The 21,128-nt window shown below is 35.8% G+C and overlaps 2 protein-coding genes and 1 long non-coding RNA gene across 7 annotated transcripts in view; 1 reads left to right on the top strand and 2 right to left on the bottom strand.

Annotated features, from left to right (window-relative positions):
• The window catches only part of mta1 (metastasis associated 1), a 107,848-nt gene extending 105,923 nt beyond the window's left edge, over window positions 1-1,925 (bottom strand). For all 4 annotated transcript variants that reach the window (XM_087290832.1, XM_087290833.1, XM_087290831.1 and 1 more), the window contains exon 1: window positions 1,607-1,925. In XM_087290832.1, the coding sequence (XP_087146958.1) occupies window positions 1,607-1,634 (28 nt within the window). In that variant the 5' untranslated portion in view covers window positions 1,635-1,925. The remainder of the gene's footprint in view (window positions 1-1,606) is intronic.
• LOC147833143 (uncharacterized) lies at window positions 1,692-8,511 on the top strand. Its single transcript, XR_015513669.1, has 2 exons — window positions 1,692-3,009; window positions 7,379-8,511. It is a non-coding gene; the product is annotated as an uncharacterized LOC147833143 (long non-coding RNA).
• LOC147833142 (uncharacterized) lies at window positions 5,269-19,506 on the bottom strand. Of its 2 annotated transcripts, none has more exons than XR_015513668.1 (3): window positions 19,191-19,332; window positions 13,320-13,455; window positions 5,269-7,687 (listed from the first exon to the last, which is right to left on the bottom strand). XR_015513668.1 is itself a non-coding variant. In XM_087290835.1 (3 exons), the coding sequence occupies exons 1-3, from the start codon at window positions 19,365-19,367 to the stop codon at window positions 7,530-7,532; spliced, it is 330 nt and encodes a 109-aa protein (XP_087146961.1). In that variant the 5' UTR covers window positions 19,368-19,506; the 3' UTR covers window positions 6,757-7,529. The 2 variants fall into 2 exon arrangements, 1 of the variants encoding a protein (XP_087146961.1); XM_087290835.1 differs by having other exon boundaries at window positions 6,757-7,687; window positions 19,332-19,506.
• Between the last annotated feature and the right edge of the window lie 1,622 nt (window positions 19,507-21,128).

The following is a 21,128-nucleotide window of genomic DNA, read 5'->3' as shown; positions in this document are numbered from 1 at the left end:
GAGATCCTAATGGATAATTGATACCAACAGAGAATCAGTTCCTGAGCCAAGCGCAATCAGGATAACCCGAAAACTGCGCAAAACTACTGACGTCGTTCAGTCACACACATGTTGTTTCAAACCTGTATGACTTTCTTTCTTCCACTGAACACAAAAGGAGATGTTAGGCACAATGACAGCCTCGGTAACCATTCGCTTTTCATTGTATGGAAGAAGCAATGAAAGCGAACAGTGACTGAGGCTGTCATTCTGCCTAACATCTCCTTTTGTGTTCCGTGGAACAGTGGGCACATTTTGGGGTTAACTAGGCTATTCCTTTAACTGTGTATCTGAGCTTCAGATAATTACACATAATTGTGAACAATTTTTATGTGTGACCCAAATTAGGGGTGGAAAAAAGCAGTGTGTTTTGACAAATTTGTAAAAACACATCCCAAATAAGTTTATTCTTTAACACCAAGCGTTATATAGTCTATATTTGGTATTTTTTCATACACCACAGCTTCTCACTGAGACGGACTTCAAGTATTAGCTTTACCTCTATATGCCAAAACTTTCTCTGTTCATATTACATAAAATATACTTTAAAATACTGAGGTAAAGTTGGTTTTATATTCGCACATTCATTCAGTGACATCTCCATACATTGTTTACCATGGTACTTTGAATATTCCGGCTGAAATCACACGTAGGCATGACTTTAAAACAACATTAGCACTATCTAATTGACTGTGAGCAATGTTGTACTTTGATAGTCTTTGGCTGCTAATATAATTTCACTATTTAGAATTTGCAATTAATATTTTTCTGAAATCATATTATTAAAGATAAAGTCTGAATGTAGAAATATTTTAAAAACTTTACATTAATTTTAAAGTCAACGGTTTGAACATCAACCATCATCTACCTTCAAAACAGTGTTTCTAACTACTGAGGTGACGTTTTTATATTTACATGAGGTTTTATATTTACATATTCAGTGGACTTGTGAGATGCTTCATATAGTGTTTCCCATGATACTTTAAATATCTGGTCTGAAATATGACTTCAAACAATATTAGCACTATTTATTGACTGGGAGCAATGTTGTACTTTGATAGTCAATAGCTGCTAATGTTTTGCCTATTTAGAAATTGCAAATACTGTTATGAATTTATATTTTTAAGGAGAAAGTCCGAAAGTGCAAATCTACAACCAACTTTAACTAAATTCTCCAAGCAGCCAGAGTCCCTAAAGTGAGGCGTGCTCCTCAAACTTTAACTTTAAAAGCTCAAACGCGTTTCTTCGGTGTAAATTTGAGAGTTGCCCGCTTGTTACTAACACTCAATGACACTTGCACACGCTACATCATGCTAACGGCAGTAAATGTTGCGCCAGTTTGTAGTAGCGTAAAACATTCTCGGGGTCCCGAAACGAGAGAGTGCCCCTCTTCATCTCGCATTCACCATCCTCATCCTCCTCTCTCACTGTAGTCCCACAGTACTTTAAAAAATAAAAGAGGAAGGACAAACCTAAAACTGCTAAGCCCTGTTGCGAAAAAGCATGAACGAGAGCGACACACATAAAAGGGGCACGACATTTTTTTCAGCCAACCATGATCTCTTACCTCCGACCCGGTACATGTTGGCTGCCATGACTCTGCCCCCGGTCCTGCCTGGCGTCTCCAGGTAGGGCTTTCTCTCTCTGCCGCCGCCGCTCAGTGCTGTGCGCTGGAAAATGGTGGATTGATCAATACGAAGCGGACCAGAGAAGGGATCTTAAAGAGACAGTGCACATATTTTGATGAAGCCGCGTTCCACGGGCCGGTGTGCGTGTTCGCGTTCGGATTCGCCCGCGTGTTTTGGAACACCTTCTCAACAAAGCGGGATCCTTCACTCCGGAGCAGAGCACAGAGTCGGGCCACGGAGCTGGAGCGCGCGCGAGAGGGAGGGGAAGGGGCTCTGTGTGGCAGCATCACTCGCCTTTCCCCGCCTACTTCCAATGGCTGAACCACTGCTGTACTACTTTGGACCCGCTAGAGGCGGAACGAAAGAAATAAACAACTGTTGCTTTTACAGGAGTTTGAAACAAAGATATAAACAAGTGATGGAACGCAGGAGCAAAAAAATAACTACATAATGTCTAATGAAACTGTGAGGCGAGCATCAGACATGTTGGACTTGCTTTCAGAGAACAAAGAGTCCATCTTTGATTTATTCAAGTGCTGATATTTTGTAATGCTGTAAGGTTGCTAGGGTAATGTGGTTGGTTGTGAGGGTGCGAGTAGAAAGTTGTTATATATTTGTAACTATAATGCACTTGTGGTGATAGGTGGTTCAGTGGTTAGCACTGTCGCCTCACAACAAGAAGGTTGCTAATTCGAGTCCCGGCTGGGTCAGTTGGCGTTTCTGTGTGGAGTTTGCCTCTCCGTGTTCGCTTGGGTTTCCTCTGGGTGCTCCGGTTTCCCCCACAGTTCTTGCGGTATAGGTAAATTGAATAAACGAAATTGGCTGTAGTATATGGTCTGATCCCAATTCTATTTTGTGCCCCTTAACAAAGACTTTTTATTTAAATTTTGTAGGGAGAAAATTAATGGGGAAATTTCTTCCAGAACCAGCAGTGTTGGCAATTGGGTTGGCCCTGATGCATTCTTTAGTGTTGCTGAATGGTTGCTTGTCGGCAGAGTCAAAAGAGCACCATCCAACATCTCTGATATGGCTATTTTCAGTTTTAAAGGGCACCTATTATACCCATTTTTCAAGATTTAAGATACATCTTTTGTATCTCCACAGTTATCTGTAAAGTTTCAGCTCAAAACACCCATCAGATTATTTATTATACCATTCAGATTATTGGGATTTTCTGCTCTGAACACTATGTAGCTGTTTTTGTTGCCTGTGCCTTTAATGCTAGTTCTCCCCGCCCACCATTCCCACATGCCTGTTAGAGTGTGCGTTAATCTCCACCTTGGCTGCGTCAGATAAACAGCACAGTGACTGACATGAAGAAAGCAGATCTCACGTAACGTTTGTAAGAAATACTACAGTAAGAACTTTTCCAATGATTATTTGATGCATTTGTTGTGAAGTTAATTCACACCTTTCTGCAATGATGAGTCAGATTTTTTAATCCTGGTTGCTTTGCGGATGTAGTGTCTTGATGATATGATTATACGCGTTACTACAGGGACATGTTACAGTTTTTCTCAGTCGCTTTGGTGCATTTCTCACAACACTATTTACATTTGCACAATAGTTAATGCAGTTCTCAAAACAATTAGTCATTTGTGCACATCATAGTAGCAGTTTCTCATTCCTTCCAACAAATGATGCTTTTGGACATGCATCAATTGCTTTCATACAACTCTCTATTTTTTTAACATTATCATTTGCTTATGTCATGTCGTTTAAAATTAACTAAACTTGTAAATGCTGAATAGTCATCCCATATAAAGCTAATAGTCCTCATTTCATTACTTGAGTGATTACATAAAAAAATGTTGAACAAGCTGTCAAAAATATGTCAAGCAAATTTAAAAAAAAATTAATCTTTATTTTCTTGAAAATGTCTTCTAAATTGAACAATTTCATGAATTATTTACAGACCTGTGTATGTTGTAGGCTCAGTTCCAATATGTCCTGCAATATAGTTTACAGTTGTGCCCAGCTTTAACCAAAGAAAGCTTATGCTTGTTGTAAATAAGGGTGTGTTTACTTTTGCACAATGCTGTGAACAAATTAGAATTGCAACGAGCAAATGCAGTAAACATGTGAAACATACATATTCAGTGTCTTGTACTCAGATACCCCACTAAATGCAGTGATGTCTAACTTTGCTGCAGTTTTCAAATGGCTGTGCTAATAGTATATAGTGCTGTCTTGAGCATTTTCAGCAAGTGTCACCACAAACTGACTTTTTTGCATGTGAAAACATGACTATTGACTAGCCATTTGACTATCTTGTTCATAAATGATGGTGACAGGACTTTTCACTTTGATGATACTGACACTTTGATTGACATCAATACTTGCTTTTGAGGATTGAACTATCCATTCTGAGCATGTGACGCGCTTTTGCAGGTTATCAGCAAGGTTTTGCAGTTTGTACTAATTGTTTTGAGAAATGCATAAACTTTTGTGCAGAAATGCACTGGTGTTGTGAGAAACGCACCAAAGCGGCTGAGGAAAAACTGTAATACATGGCTGTCAATCAATTCAGTGGCTGGGAAAACTGCACCCCTATGTCATGTTGCGGTGGGCCTCAAAATGGGAGGGATTTGGATCCTATTTTAACGTCAGGAAATTTAAAAAAGAGACTTATTGTGTTTCTATCACTCCAATATGACTGTGGACACATTATACCTACACACCGTTCTGTCCAAACAGCTTACAGAAGATGATTTTAATCATAGGTGCCCTGTAAATCAGTTAAATCAGTTATTTTTCTTCACTTTGTTTTCTGTTTAGTTTTGTTTACTTTGCTCTGCTTTGTTTCCATTTTTTTATCCATCCATCCATTTTTGTTTCCATCAGGTTTTATCTAGAAAATGAACATTACATTTATGAAATTCCAAAAATACCCTATATGCCAAACAATATTATTGTTCATATGTTTGCATCCCTATACAGTAAGGCAAGGCAAGGTAATTTATTTATATAGCAGATTTCATACACAGTGGCAAATCAAAGTTCTTTACGTAAACAGGAATAAAAGAGACAAGTATAAAAAAATCATAAAAATGATAAAAAAATGATAAAACAAATTAAAAAATGTGTTAAAACAGGTTATAAAAGAATGAAAAAGAAGAAAAAAAATGAAAGTTAATAAAAAATGAAAAAGGCCTATGTTAATATTATTCACTAATCTCTAAGCAAATATTTAGGATCGAATTATGCATCAGAAAAAAATATTCTTAAAAATATCTCCACTATCTCCACAAGTTGACCACAGATATTTCACGCTTGACATATTAACCCACAGTCCTTTTAAACTTGAGCTAAAATAATCCTATAAACTAGAAGATCATGCACAACTTAAATTCTGCGTGAACCTGCTGCTGACTTGTTTCTGTAAGGTGACACATTTAAAGCTGAAACAATATAATTATTGAGCTGAATTTTATTCTTTCACTTCTCCACTCATGCTTCATTCACAGCAAACTATTGGTTTAAGGTGTGTGGCTAAGCATTTTTATCGCATTTTTTTATAGCATGTTATCAGAGAAGGGCTGCCATTCCAGAGCAAAAGAACACGGTCAGATTGTGATTAAAGATTACCTAAACAAACTTTTAAATCAGTGGATTAACTTGGATTGATTTATTGTTCACCTTCAGACTAACAATGTGTGCTAAATTAACATTCTTAGTTTTACTTTCATGCAAACTTTAAAGTTTTGTTCACACATTAGACATTTGTTTTGAGCTTTACTCAGCATTTTAAAAACATGAAGCTCAGGCAAAAAAAAATCTTGAGTTTTCTCTCATTCCCAGCCCATGTCATTGTGCATTTTAAAAGCTTATTTTGTGTGACAGCTCCCCTGGTGATGCGAAAAGGGTGCCTCTGTGCTTTCTGGGACACCTGGACAGTATGAACAGACCATATGTGCAAAATGGCACACCTTATATCTCTTTCAGTAAAGTTCTGCTTCAGGCCCCATTATAGATTAAGTTGTACCCCCTTTTTAATCAGGACCCTTAAAACTAGTACCACAAAAATTTCACTCATAGAATATAAAGTATATAGACCATTTTCTTAGAATGCAAAATTACCCATTATGCTTTGCGTGTATGTGCAAGGAGAATGCTAGGAACTTCCAGTCGGCAGCTGATGCGTATAAACATTCACATTTGGACAGCTTTGAAACTATAGTTTTAATCTATTTTCCCTGCTTTTATCATCTTTGAACTAATACTGCTGTTGATCAGCACCACCTCCTGGACTGATCATTTAAGAAATGTAATCTAATGGGATGGAAAACAGCTGCTGTTAGGCGTTTTCCCCTCGTTGTCAGACGGCATCTTCTGCAGTTTAAATGGAGCCCCGTCATCGCTGAAGTAAACATTATCTCTTATTTTCAAATATATAACCAGCCTAAACACATTTACTTCACCAAAATGTTTGACACACACAGCCTACTGTACTGTCCCACTGACACACAGATTTAATAACTGTGGCAATGTGAAAATATAGGCTATAGTCATTTTGAATTGACAAAAAAACAAACCGTCGTAAAAACAACACACAAAATGAAACATAAACGGCTCGCGATTAGAATGAACAGCAAATCAGCAGCAGAGTATCAGTAACAGACTTTTATTGGTCATTTTTGTAAATTGCATGACTTATACACCTGTTAAGTTTCATGCCAGTAATCTGGTTTGCTCTATAATGCAGTGTGTGTGTGTGTGTGTGTGTGTGTGTGTGTGTGTGTGTGTGTGTGCGTGCGTGCGTGCGTGCGTGCGTGCGTGCGTGCGTGCGTGTGTGTGTTGAAGAGCCGCTGACAGGCTGGGGAAACACACACTGTATTTCTGAACTAGAAGAATGTTTTTCTCTCGTGCTTGAACCACATCTGACAGATTATAACGGCTTTAACACACACCTTTCTAAGTTGTATGTCACAAAACAACTCTGTAATCCATTCAAAACGCTATTGAAACCCATTTTTGGTGCGCAAATTACCTATTGTAAACGATGTAAAAGGAAGTTCTAACTATTCTACCGCAAGACGCTCGTCGCTATGGCAACCTCCATGCAGCAGCCAAGAAAAAAGTCTATATAATTTCAAACACAGGTTTTTAATGGTCAAAAAGCAACTTCATATTCAAGAGGCAGTTCACCCAAAAATGAATCTTCTGGCATGATCTACTCATCCTCCACTAGTTTTAAACATGTTTGAGTTCGTTTATTCTGATATACTGAATAAATGTTGGGGAAAAAACAGCATTGAATTGTAGTTTTTGTTAATTCTATGGATGTCAATGGCTGTTTTTTCCCCCAACGTTCTTCAGAATATCTTGTTTTGCGTTCAAAAGAAGAAAGAAATCAATACAAGTTTCGAATCACTTGAGTGAGAGTAAATTGTTAGCATTTTTGAGTGAACTATCCCTTTAAAACATTTTCAGACCAAGCTTATTCATTCATTCATTCATTTTCCTTCGGTGTAGTCACTTACTAATCAAGGGTAGACCAAGCTAAACAATGTATTAATCATATGTTATGCATGATAATATTTTTTATAATGAATAGTTAAGTGTTTATAACGTCAGGCAGTTAGCCCATTGTAATCACTTTCAGGGACAATTCCCAGAGAACCTGTGAGAATGTGAGAATAGAGGAAAAACTCAAGGCCTCAAGATTATCTTAGAGCTCCATGTTCATAGAATGCTTTATCTTTTGTCAGATGCTGCAAGATACTCGGGATCTCAGTGTAAAGCAGCCGCAAAGCAACAAGCGACCGCTCATTTCAACAGAGAGTGAACGACTTCCGGCGATCTCCATCTACGTGATCGACAGCGACCTTTGGCAACCAGGTGGATGTGTCGAGCAATATGTCAAAGTTGATAATTCTTCAACATTATGCAAATGAAGAGCAACTTTCTTGAGCGACTGCCAATAGAGTTCCAGGACTCTTCCTCAGCTTGCTCGGGTGCCAGTTGTATTCTCTGTGATGTAGACCTACACAGACCTGCGTTTGCAGTAGATCGCCACCCTGAGCGACAGGCAGATACAAGGTCACTGCCATTGTGAATGAGGCATAAAAGTCAAACAAGTCAATCCAGCAAGTGTTAAATGGGACGTATTATGCCCTTTTTTAAAATAAGTCTCTGATGTCCATAGAGTGTGTATGTAAAGTTTCAATATACTACACAAATAATGTTTCATAACTCTTTAAAACTGCCCTTTTAAGGCTTTAAAGACTGTTGCTTTAAATTCAAATCAGATTGATTCAATCTTTTTAAAAGAGGGCGAAGCTACAAATGCCCATGTGTCAGCATAGCGACAAATCAAAAATCAAAGCTAACGTCCCATGCTAATGAGGGAGAGATCATCACTAATGGGTGGGGCTTTCCCCCTCTTATGACATCATACAATGGGAGAATGTCAATCAAAGTGTTTTTGCAGACTGTTTTTATTATGTGTGATTATAAAAATAGAATTAATAAATCTTTACTATTAGAAGCTGGTAATATTCACAGACTGTTGCCACAGAACTGTGTTAAAACCCCTTATAAAAGTGATTTTTGCATAATATGTCCCCTTTAAAAAGCAATGGGAAAGTACCATCATGGATTGAAAAAAATGTGTTGTGTGCTTGAACTTAAAAAGTGTTCATGTGATATGTGTGGAACTAGACAATCTATATGATTATGTCAGCCCAGAAAGGACACTGGGTTAAAATGTCTAATGTAAAAGCCTATTGGTCATTTTGTGGACCTAGCAAAGATGTTTTTAATGACTACACCAAAAGATTATACAAAAGCTGCCTTTCAGCCTGAAGTGTCTTGTGCTACATAATAAAGAAATGTGGTAGTTTTTCGGTGTCTGTTTAAGTTCTGAGCGAGCAGTCTAAACACTGGTTGACAGTTACTAAACCAGATTTTTATAAACTGAAGTCTAAATCCTGTTTTATTTATTTGTTCACTTGCCTTGGAATAAGCTCAAAGTCTCAAAGGCCAGTTTATAATTATACTTTCCCCGCATACACAACTACAAAGATTTAGCCTCTTCTAAGTTTGGTCTGAGGGAAACGTGAAACACTGCGCTTCAGAAAGGCATTGTGGGTGGCACGTTACAGTATTTTTATGCTCTGAGTGAGTCAACATGCAAAAAAACATGAGCGATAGACACTTAAATCAGCAGGAGACTGTGAGAACTTTAAGCATTCTGATGCTAAGGATGGTGTCACATGAAGTATAACTATTTGGAAACCAATTGCTCTTTCTCTCACTCTATTATACACATTTACCAGCCACTTTATTAGGCACACCTGTCCAACTGTTTGTTAACGTAATTGTCTATTCAGCCAATCACATGGCAGCAGCTCAATGCATTTAGGCGTGTAGACATGATCAAGATGATCTGCTGCAGTTCAAACCGAGCATCAGAATGGGGAAGAAATGTGACTTAAGAGACTTTGAACATGGCATGGTTGTTGGTGCCAGATAGGCTATTCTGAGCATTTCAGAAACTGCTGATCAACTGAGATTTTCAGGCACAATCATGCTAGGATATAAAGAATGGTCCGAAAAAAAGAAAACCAGTGAGCGGCAGTTCTGTGGATGCAAATTTCTTGTTGATGCCAGAGGTCAGAGGAGAATGGCCAGACTGGTTCAAGATAATAGAAAGGCAACAGTAATGCAAATAAACACTCATTACAACCGAGGAGTGCAGATGAGCATCTCTGAATGCACACCACATCCAACCTTGAGGCAGATGGGCTACAGCAACAGAAAACCACACAGAGTGCCACTCCTGTCAGCTAAGAAGAGGAAACTGAGGCTACAATTCCCATAGGCTCAACAAAATTATACAATAGAAGATTAGAAAAACGATGCCTGGTCTGATGAGTCTCGATTTCTGCTGCGACATTCAGATGGTAGGATCAGAATTTGGCATCAACACCATGAAAGCATGGATCCATCCTGCCTTGTATCAGCAATTCTGGGGGATGGTGTGGGGGATATTTTCTTGGCACTTTGGGCCAATTGAGCATTGTTTCAATGCCACAGCCTACCTGAGTATTGTTGAATCGTCTCAGACTGGTTTCTCCAACATGACTGTGAGTTCACTGTATTAAAATGGCCTCCACAGTCACCAGGGGCCTCATGTACGAAGACTTGCGTGGAAATCTTACTAAAACATTGCGTACGCACAAAGCTGTAAATGTGCGTACGCAGAAAAAAATTCAGATGTATGAAACACTGCGTACGCCGAATCTCACGCATATTCTTTTGTACATCTGAATGAACGTGAAACTGAGCGCAACATGCACGAGCACAAAAACCCCTCCCTGCCTCCTCTCCCGTATGAATATGCTAATGACTATGCTAATGGGAAAACCCAACAAAAAAGCAATGGCAAAATCAAGCAAAAAGAGAAACTTTGAACAGAATGTGAATTGGAGGTGCTGCTTTCGGAGGTAGACCGGAGAAAAGCGGTGTTATTTGCAAGTTTGTTCTCCGGAATTAACAACAAAAGAAAAAAATAGAGCGGGAGAGTTTAGCTGATGCGGTTAACACAGTTGGGTCTGAACATCGCACTGTGCATTAAAGATAGAAATAGTGTGGTTTATATCTGTAAAATGTTGCAGTACCCTTAGCAGTCTCAGTGGCGCACCTTGTGAGACGCATGTGATCATGAATTGATTCGTTCGAGCATGAACTCGGCTCGAATCCAGCGTCTGATGAATTCTTTCTTGTTTTTTCCCCCGCTACATATCAGATTTTGCCAACTATTTATCACGAGAAAGACAAGTAGGAATCATCAATAAGTTCATATCAATAAGCATTATATTTTATTTGCACATTTATTGAATGGAAATGTTTCTGATTCACGTATGCAAATTCATCTTCAGATAGTGTCTTTATAGCAATGTGCGTGCGGTAGATTGCTCAGATTACATTGGGAAAACAGGCGACTGCTGCAAATTGTGCTTTAATGTTTAGCTGGTCAACTGTATGGTATGGAAACCTTATATACCTGCTGAACCCGTCTCATACAGCTGCCATTGCAAGGCTCAGACACTTTGTAGAGAGGAATTTAACACAACTGCCTCTAGGAGTCGCCAATGGAAATAAAACAGACACGCACAAAAAATGTGCGTACGCCTGCCAGAAAGCTGCCGTGAAGCTGCGCACATTCCCACGTTCAGTTCATTGTTAGTAAATCCAAACGTGAGCGATTCTGAGCGTGAAACCTGGCGTACGCAAAGTTTTTGTGCATACGCAGCGTTGATACTTGAGGCCCCAGATCTGAATCCAATAGAGCACCTTTGGGATGTGGTGGAACGGGAGATTCGCATCATGGATGTGCAGCCGACAAATCTGCAGCAACTGCATGATGCTTCGGACCAAAATCTCAAAAGAATACTTCCTGTACCTTTATAAATCTATGCCATGAATGATTGAGGCAAGGGTAAAGTGGGTCCAAACCGGTACTACTAAAGTGTACCTAATAAAGTGGCGGTGAGTGTATATTTATATATAATAAAAAATCAGAACATAACCGAATAAATACTGGCAGCTTATTCAATACGCAGGTTTTGAACCCTAATGACCAACCCATAATGTTATTTTAAACTCTAAATGTGTCAATAAAAGTCATTTTGTTAAACTGAAAACTTACATGGCAGTTCATCCCACCGTGGCGACCCTTGATAAATAAGGAACTAAGCCAAAGAATAATGAATGAATGAATGAACGAATTAAAATTTAAGTTTTCAACATTAAAAATAAAATCAAATACATAAGTCTAAAGTTATTTAGACTTATTTGTTATCAGGTCCCATAATGTTATTTAAAACCATAAATAAACACAACTGGGTCTGAACATAGCACTGTGAACAAATAAAAAAAGAGATGGTCTAATGTAAAGGTACAGGTTAAGAGGATAACAGCGGCGCATCGTCAAAGTGTGGAGCGAAATGGCGGGGGAACAGGGCATGCTGAACTAACACCCAATCACAAACTATGGACTATGCTAAAATACACTAGGGCTGGGCGATATGGCAAAAATGTAATCTCGATAATTATTTTCCACACTGAACGATAACAATATATATATTTTGATATCAGTGGTTAATGTTTCCAGATTTAAAAGAGTACCCCAGCAATGACTGAAGCCACAAAAATTAGGGGTTCTTTAAATAGCATTATATTTTCTGCAGATAAATTTTCGGTGGACGATTTGCACGAATTGTTGCACATTTCTGTGGTGTGATTGGCTCTTAGATCAATATAGAGTAAAACATTTCCAGAGCTTAAAAAAATATTGTTTATCGGCCCAGCCATAAAATACACATAGTATCCATTGCCTTAATTTAATTTAATTTAATTTAATTTAATTTAATTTAATTTAATTTAATTTAATTTAATTTAATTTAATTTAATTTAATTTAATTTAATTTAATTTATTTTTAATTAATTATGTTTAATTTTAACATTTTTGCTTCATGTCTTTTATTTTATGTAGAGTTTCTTGTATTCTTAATATTTTATTATCGCTACAATCAATACAGGATTTATAAAAAAAATGTAATCTCTGTATAAATAAGAATGTTTCTACTTGACATAAAAATCAAGCACAATGAGCATTTACACAACTGGTACGGTACATTAAACCCAGTTGATTGCTGCTGATCATGATTAACTGATATGTTTTAGTCAAAACAAAAAAATTGCCAAAATAAATTTATAACGTGAAACGAATAATTGAACAAATAATGTAAAACACAAAAAAATCATATTAATTCATATTAAAATAAGATAGAGATTAAATTAATCAATTTGTTTGTGCAAATATCAATATATTGAATTAGATATCACATGTTTACAGGACATCCATTTAAATCCATTTCATTTTTACTTCAACATAAATTAGTTTAAATTTTTTCTAAATCAGCACTTTGTTGCCTGTTGTTATTGTCACAAAATTTACAAACAAAACATTTAACCAAATCACTCCATTCAAATCTCTGTTCAAAGAATATAAACTCACATTAGTACACAGATATGTGACATACAAAAAAAGGTCATTGTTTGGAGGCGAGCGCCCATAGTAAATCACATAACCCACTCACTGGGCCAGTCTAAAAGAGGGGAAACCCCATAAACATAACCAAACCAAGATACAATATCCATCAAATGCCCACACTCCAGACTATTTAGACAATATGTGACGCATTACAAAGTCTTAATAATGTATTTTGGATCTAGAAGATAGAGTGGGCTTTCGTGAGCGCTGGTTTTGGTAAAGCACCTCATGTTTGGTGCGTGTTGTTAGTGAAGGCAGAGAGGAATGCTGTGGTGAGCAGCTGATTTACACCATATGAAAACCTTACAAACTGAGCTCTGCCTCGAGCTGTAATCTGCAGTCACCTGACCGGCCTCAACCAATGGCAGGCTTCGACTTACCCTCGGTGGGGACACACAACAAAAGCAAGTCCGTACTGCTGATTTGTGTGTTTCTATAAGTATTTGTTCACAAATATGCTGGTTTTTGTGTGTCTGAGTCTAAAATAAAGCAATCAGATGAATATTTACATAGTGAGGCTGAAGCAGTTGTAATGTGATGATGATGTGTAATGAAGTTGTAGTGTTAATTTGCTTTAGTGTGTCTTTTACCCAGCATTAAAAGCCTCTGACAGTCAGTCGTACAGGCTTCGAGATTCTTGTACTCAGTCTCTGGATCTTCCTGGTTTTCGGCAGAGCCCCAGCTGGCCCTCTCCCAGGGCCTTTGCTCCAGCACAGCAGGCGACTGCTAGAGAAACAGAGGAAATCAATTAAGGCGTGTGGCCCGATCAAGCCTAGTCTTTTCTTGTGTTCTTTTTTATTACAGACTTAATTACAGCTAAACACGGCCCACAAATAATGTCACCATTGTCTTGCTTTCGTGGATGGGACTGGAGTTCTTAGAATATGGAGAAATAGTATGTAGAAACAAAGCCCATAGGACTATATATATATATATATATATATATATATATATATATATATATATATATATATATATATATATATATATATATATATATATATATATATATATATATATATAGTGTATAAAATATCTATTAAATATATGCAAAATACATTTGTTACTTTGATGCTCAATAAAATTTAGCAATGTATTTCAGGGTCAAGAATATATATTTACAACCACAACAGAGATAAAATGGAGATCTAAAGTATTGCTTAAAAAAAAAAAATATATATATATATATATATATATATATATATATATATATATATATATATATATATATATATATATATATATATACACACACACACACACACACACACACACACACACACACACACACACCACACACCACCGATCAAAGTTTGGGGTCAGTAGGATTTTAAATGTTTTAAAATAAGCTTCTCCTGCTCACAAATGCTGCCTTTATTTCATCAAAAATACAGTTCACATTGTGAAAGTTATTGCACTATAAAATAACTGTTCAAAATTACTGTATAATTTAATTTGATAATTTATTTCAGTGATTTTAATGATGAATTTTCAGCTTCAATATTTCAGTCTTCAGAGTCAGATGATCCTTCAGAAATCACTGTATCATCATCATAATAATAATAAAAATAATACAAAATAATAGTGACTGGAGTTAAAATTTTGTTTTGAAACTACATACAAAATGAAAGCAGTTATTTAAAACTGTAATAAATATTAAACTTTTTTTATTTTATTTAATAAATGCCGCTTTGATAAACAAAATATTTTCCTAAAAAATGTATATACAAATTTTATAATATTTATATATTATACATATATATTATAATATATATAATATTATAATATACATATATTTTTTAATATTAAAGTGATTTCTGAAGGATCTGAAGGAAGGATCTGTAATGAAACTGAAATTTCATCATTGAAATTGCTGGAATAAATGATTAAATTAAATTATAAACTAATTTTGATAAACTAAGTTATTTTATAGTGCAATAATATTTCACAATTTTACAATTTGTACTGTATTTTTGATTAAATAAATGCAGCCTTGGTGAGCAGGAGAAGCTTATTTTATAACATTTAAAAATCGTACTGAACCCAAACTTTTGACCGGTAGTGTTTAAATAAATAAATATATATATATATATATATATATATATATATATATATATATATATATATATATATATATATATATATATATATATATATATATATATATATATATATACACACACACACACACAAACACACACACAGTTTAGGTCAGAATTATAAGCCCCCTTTGATGATGTTTAACAAAGGAAGGAAATTTTCACAGTATGTCTAATAATATTTTTTCTTCTGCAGAAAGTCTTATTTGTTTTATTTCGGCTAGAATAGAATCCGTTTTTAATAATAATAATAATAAAGAAACATTTTAAGGTCAATAATAGTCTATGTAACAAACCATCATTATACAATAACTTGCCTAATTACCCTAACCTGCCTAGTTAATGTAATTAACCTAGATAAACCTTTAAATGTCACTTTAAGCTGTATAGAAGTGTCCTAAAAATATCTAGTCAAAAATTATTTACTGACATCATGGCAAAGATAAAAGTAATCAGTTATTAGAGATGAGTTATGAAAACTATTATGTTTAGAAATGTGTTGAAGAAATCTTATTTTCTATTAAGCAATTTCTTAAAATGTATATAAAATATCTTAACAAACCTATTTTTGTATCTTTTTTGCATATTTTTGAACATTTCTTAAAGCTGATTTAAAATGCATTTTTTAAACCATATGAAAATCACTCAAAGTAATGAAATCTCTACATGGATCAATTGTAATAGGGGCTTTTATAAAAACAACCAGAAAATATCATTCAAAGGCACAAGTGCTTCTATAATAGACATCAAACCAAAGTCGGAAAAATCTAATCAAAACAAAAACACTTGAGCAGATCAAATGAAAAGACATCTGATCTTAAAAGTCATGCTCCACATAAAACAGGAAATGACATGGGACACTCACATTATTGTCTATTTGTCTGAAAGCCATCAAAGCAGAAGTAGCATTCATCAGTACGATCAGTCTGAGGCCATTCATTTGCCCTATTTTGTTCTTAATAAATATCAGTGTACAAATATATCTAAAGCATTGGGATGAACAAAATTCTAAAAAGTTAGGAATTAATTAATTAATTCTCAAAGGCTGAATGATGCTTGGGCAGCACGGAGGCTCAGTGTTTAGCACTGTCACAATTCTGTGTGTTCATGTTCTCTCTGTGTTCACCTGGGTTTCCTCTGGGTGTTCCGGTTTCCCTCACAGTCCAAAGACGTGGCATAAGTGAATTGGGTAAACTAAACTGTATGAATGTGTGTAAATGTGAAAGTGTATGGGTGTTTCCCAGTACTGGATAGCGGTTTTAAAGGGCATCTGCTGTGTAAAACATATGCTGGAAGAGTTGGTGGTTCATTCCGCTGTGGCAACCCCTGATAAATAAGGGACTAAGCCGAAGAAAAATGAATGAATGAATGATGCTTGTGAACATCTGTCTTTTGAATTGTGTCTTATGGTGTTAATTAAAAAAACAGGCGAAGCAGTGGCGCAGTAGGTAGTGCTGTCCCCTCACAGCAAGAAGGTCGCTGGTTCGAGCCTCGGCTCAGTTGGCATTTCTGTGAGGAGTTTGCATGTTCTCCCTGCGTTCGCGTGGGTTTCCTCCGGGTGCTCCGGTTTCCCCCACAGTCCAAAGACATGCTACATTGGGTAGGCTAAATTGTCCGTAGTGTATGAGTGTATGAGGGTGACAGGCCCAGACGACAGGCCGGCCGGAAGGTGTAAAAAAGTCGTTTTTTTTACTTGACTAAGGCCAAAGAAGAAGAAGAAGAAGAGTGTAAATTAAAAAGACAGTTCACCAGAAACAAAAAAATCTGTCCTCATTTACTCACCCTCCACTTCTTCCAAACCTATTCAGCTTCTTTCTTTTGCTCAAGATAAATGAAGATATTTTGAAAAATGCTGAAAACCTGTAACCATTGACTTGTACAGTATTAGTTTTTTCCTACAATGGAAGTAAATGGTTATTAATTTCTGATGATGTCTAACATTTTTAAGAATATGTTATTTTGTGTTCAACATAAAAGAATAACTCATTCGAGACTGGAACCATTTGAGGATGGGTAAGTAACGAGGACATTGACTCTACTGTGCCTTTAAGAAATATCAAATAATAAGTTTACACTTAAACTGCAATCGAAAAAAATTTTTTTGTAGAAATAGAAAAATCATTAGGGTTACCCAAAGAGCAGTTCTTAAATGAACCATTTTATTACTTAATGTGAAGAACATTTTAAAAATCTTAATAACCTTTTGTGCAATGGAAACAATCTTTGGATGTTTAAGGTTGTTCATGGAATCACCAATGCCAGTAAAGAAACTTTATTCTTAAGAATCTTAGTATTTTAGTAGTATAGTGGTAATTTACAGAAGTTTTGCATTATAAAATAGGCAGTGCAGGGTAGTTTAGTGAAAATTGTACTCTGTTACTGATTACAAATTACATGCTGAATATTCTAATTGGTAGGCTAATATAATGTTTTTTGGTATATCATTCATTCATTCATTTATTTATTCATTTTCCTTTCGGCTTAGTCCCTTTATTTATCCAGTATCGCCACAGCGGAATGAACCACCAACTTATCCAGCACATGTTTTACGCAGCGGATGCCCTTCCAGCTGCGACCCATCTCTGGGAAACATTCATACACACTTATTCACACTCATACAGTATGGACATTTTAGCTTACCCAATTCGCATGTCTTTGGACTGTGGGGCAAACCGGAGCACCCGGAGGAAACCCATGCGAACCAGCGACCTTCTTACTGTGAGGCGTCAGCACTACCTACTGTGCCACTGTGTTGCCCTTTTTTGGTATAATGTAATATAATTTTGTAATACTTTAGTTACTTTCGACTTTACTTGCCTATAACACTTATTAAATCTCATAGGGACAAATATAGTCAATCAAATAACTAAATATTGTCAGCAAAATAGCTTTAAAAAGATTTGGAATCAAAAATGAATAGCAGCTTTAAGGTTATCGATGTCATGTATTAATAGGCAGTTAGTTTAGTACATTAGATTGACGTACTGGCAAAGTGGGCGACACAGTGGCTCAGTGGTTAGCACTGTTGTCTCACAGCAAGAAAGTTGCTGGTTCAATTCCAGGCTGGTTCAGTTTGCATTTCTGTGTGGAGTTTGCATGTTCTCCCCATGTTCGTGTGGGTTTCCTCCAGGTGCTTCAGTTTCCCCCACAGTCCAAAGACATGCAGTAAATGTTAACATAGGTGAATTGAATAAACTAAATTGTTCGTAGTGTATGTCTGTGTATATGTATGTAGGACTAAGCTGAAGGAAAATGAATAAATGCTGGCAAAGTTAGCCTATCGCTTGAAGCATTATTGTTTCTAGTCCAAATATCTAAAAAAAATCCTAAATGAAAAGCATTTTCTGGACATGTAAAAAATATTGTTTTGTTTTCAGAATTAATAAGTCGAAATTAAGTGAGTTTTTTCTTGAAACAAAACAAAATATATATTTTTTTTAAAATCTGCAAATTGAATTAAGTAAACAATCTTATTTCAAACATAAAACAAGATAACTTACTCCTTTGGCAGCTTATATTGTTGTTGTTTTTTTGTGATCAATTTTTTTTTTTAATTTACATGTGAGTGGTCACAGCATCTTTAAAATTTTCTTTCCAATAATAATTCAACTCCCCCAGCCCACTCAGAAAAAACACCCACCCCACCCCCCAATATATGTATGTATTGTATATATATATATATATATATATATATATATATATATATATATATATATATATATATATATATATATATATATATATATATATATATTATGCTTAGATATGTATATACATATATAAACATAATATACACATATCTTAAACATAAACATAATAAATACAGGGTATATGTACAATATACTATATTATTTATAATAGCTAATATTTATAATATAGAATATTATAGAAATAATACATATATACACATACATGTATGTATATATACCTGCCCATACATATACATATCTCTACAATTATATCTACATACATGCACATACATGTACATACATCCATACACACATGGTAATACACTAACAAAAGTAAGTAGAAATCCATAGTCTATAAGAGATTCATAAATGCAGGTTGTTGCACATTAAACTTAAACCCACTTAATTTTGATGTGTATTTTTCTAAAAACAAAGCAATACATTTGCTTGTCTAGAAAATTCTTCTTGAAGTTTTTTACTTGTATTTGGACTAGGAACAAGACTCAAAAATCATGTAAAAGTGTAGTTAGATAGGTAGTTAGTTCAGTGAGATAATGAAATCTCTTTCATTTATATAATATGTAAAAATATAAGGTATAAGGGCACAGCGTGGTTGATTTAAAGTTGCTAGTAGTCACCATGTCTAAAGGATACCATAAAAAGTGTTACTTACCCATCCGAAAAACGATAATGAGCTTTAAAATGTCACATTAACATTTGCGTTCGTGTCTAGGAGGACAATACTTCAGTTTTATTCATCAGTACAGATTGTTTCCGAGTTCATCGTGTCTCTGGTGCACATTGTACTACTGACCAACAGGGGCCGCTGGTTACCCATCTTTAACCTCATGTCTTTGTCCTCAACGCTTTCACTACAGAACAAAGTGTACAATGAGGGTCGTCAGAAGAGCAGCGCTCGCTCGCACCGCAGACTGAGGAAATGACACCCAATTAATTGGCCCATCTCACCACTTTCATAACACATCTGTAGATTAGATTCGAGACTGATGACAGAAATGTTGTCACAGCAACCCCGACTCTGACCTCATCGCATGCATTTTCTGATACAAAGATTTTCTTTCCAGAACTATCGTTTTCCTCTTCCTGCTCTCCGTGTTGTGGCGGATTAGATTAGAAGAGAAAATTGTGTGGTGGAGGAGAAGTGATAAGTGTGTTCGTGTTTAACTGTGTATTTGTGTGTCGGGCCACATTCATAGTTTACAATCAGAGTCATGGCTACTGAAGAAATAGCTCGATAAACGTGACAGAAGTTTAAGTATAAGCCAGAGATTTATTGTTTCTTTTTCCCATAGTTTTTGTTTATTTTTTTAGTCCATGTCAATCGAATTAAACTAAAAGAAAACAATTTTACTTTTTTCTTTCTATTTGTTTTTGTTTTTTCATTTTAATTTTGTTAGGAAAAAACTTCCATACTTAGTCATTTTCTCTCCTTTTTAAAAATGTCCTTTTTATATACAAAAGTTGGCACAGTATGGAAAACGAAAATAAAAAAAGAAAGTGATTTCTAAATATACTTTGACTTGTATTTCATTACAGGCAACTGAACAAACATTATTAAAATTTGTTCCTCATGATTTTTTTATTGCTTTTATTTTTAAAATCACATGTTCCAATTTTGAATCTTGAGATATGTTTAAAAAAAAAAAAGTCAAACAATAAAGCATTTACCACTTTGTAATGTTGCCATTCCTTTACACAACACTTACAAGACGTTCGGAGACTGAAGACATCATTTTTGTCCCATTCCTCCCGCAATCAAGTCAACAATACAGGGTCTTCATTGTTGCATTTTGCGGTTCAAAATGCGCCCCACATTCTCTATTGGAGACAGGTCGGGACTGCAGGCAGGCCAGTCAAGTACCTGTATCCTCTTCCTCCACAGCCAGAATTTAATTTTGCATTGTCTTGTTGAAATATGCATGCGCGTCCCTGTAAAAGAAGGCAGCATATTGTGCTCCAAAATCTCTATGTACTTTTCAGCATTAATGGAGCCATTACAGAAGTGCAAGTTACCTTTGCCAGGGGCACTGACACAGCTCCATACCATGACAGACCCTGGCTTTCAGAGTTGTTGCTGGTAACAGTCTGGATCATTGTTTTCTTCTTTGGTCCGGAGTACACGGCGTTCATTTCTCCCCAAAAACACCTGAAACGCTACTATTGTGTGATGGTTCATCCCAGATGCTTCATTTAATCTCTCTTTGTGCTTTCGTTTTGTATTGTTCTCTCATGTTTATTGTTAGACCTGCTGTATTTATGCAAAACCATTTCCTGTCATTTTGTAGTCATTTTGTCTTTTCTTTTCTCTTGTCCTACTTTTGTCTTTGTTGAAAAGCAAAATAAAATCCTTTTCAATGGAAGTTTCTCAAACCATGATTTAAAATGTAGTAGTCACATGCAGGAAAAGGTGGCTATACCCCAGTATTTTCTTGAGTATGTACATGTTAACTACACACACTGTATATTCATTCATTCAATTTTTTTTCCTTCGGCTTAGTTCCTTATTTATCAGGGGTCACCACAGTGAAATGAACCGCCAACTTATCCAGCATGTTTTACATAGCGGATGCCCTTCCAGCCACAACCCAGT

The sequence above is a fragment of the Danio rerio genome, chromosome 17 (genome assembly GCF_052040795.2).
Source record: "Danio rerio strain M-AB ecotype USA chromosome 17, GRCz13ab, whole genome shotgun sequence".
Lineage (NCBI taxonomy): Eukaryota > Metazoa > Chordata > Actinopteri > Cypriniformes > Danionidae > Danio > Danio rerio.
Note: the sequence above shows the minus strand (reverse complement) of the source record. Positions and strands in the feature narration are given on the sequence as shown.

Excerpts from the sequence above, each read along its gene's own strand:
- LOC147833142 (XM_087290835.1), bottom strand. The coding sequence starts at position 19,367 with ATGAGGTTAAAGATGGGTAACCAGCGGCCCCTGTTG. Across the intron at positions 13,456-19,331 it reads GTAACCAGCGGCCCCTGTTG|CAGTCGCCTGCTGTGCTGGA; the intron begins GTCAGTAGTACA and ends CTGTTTCTCTAG. Across the intron at positions 7,688-13,319 it reads TCAGAGGCTTTTAATGCTGG|GGTGGCGATCTACTGCAAAC; the intron begins GTAAAAGACACA and ends CCTGTCGCTCAG.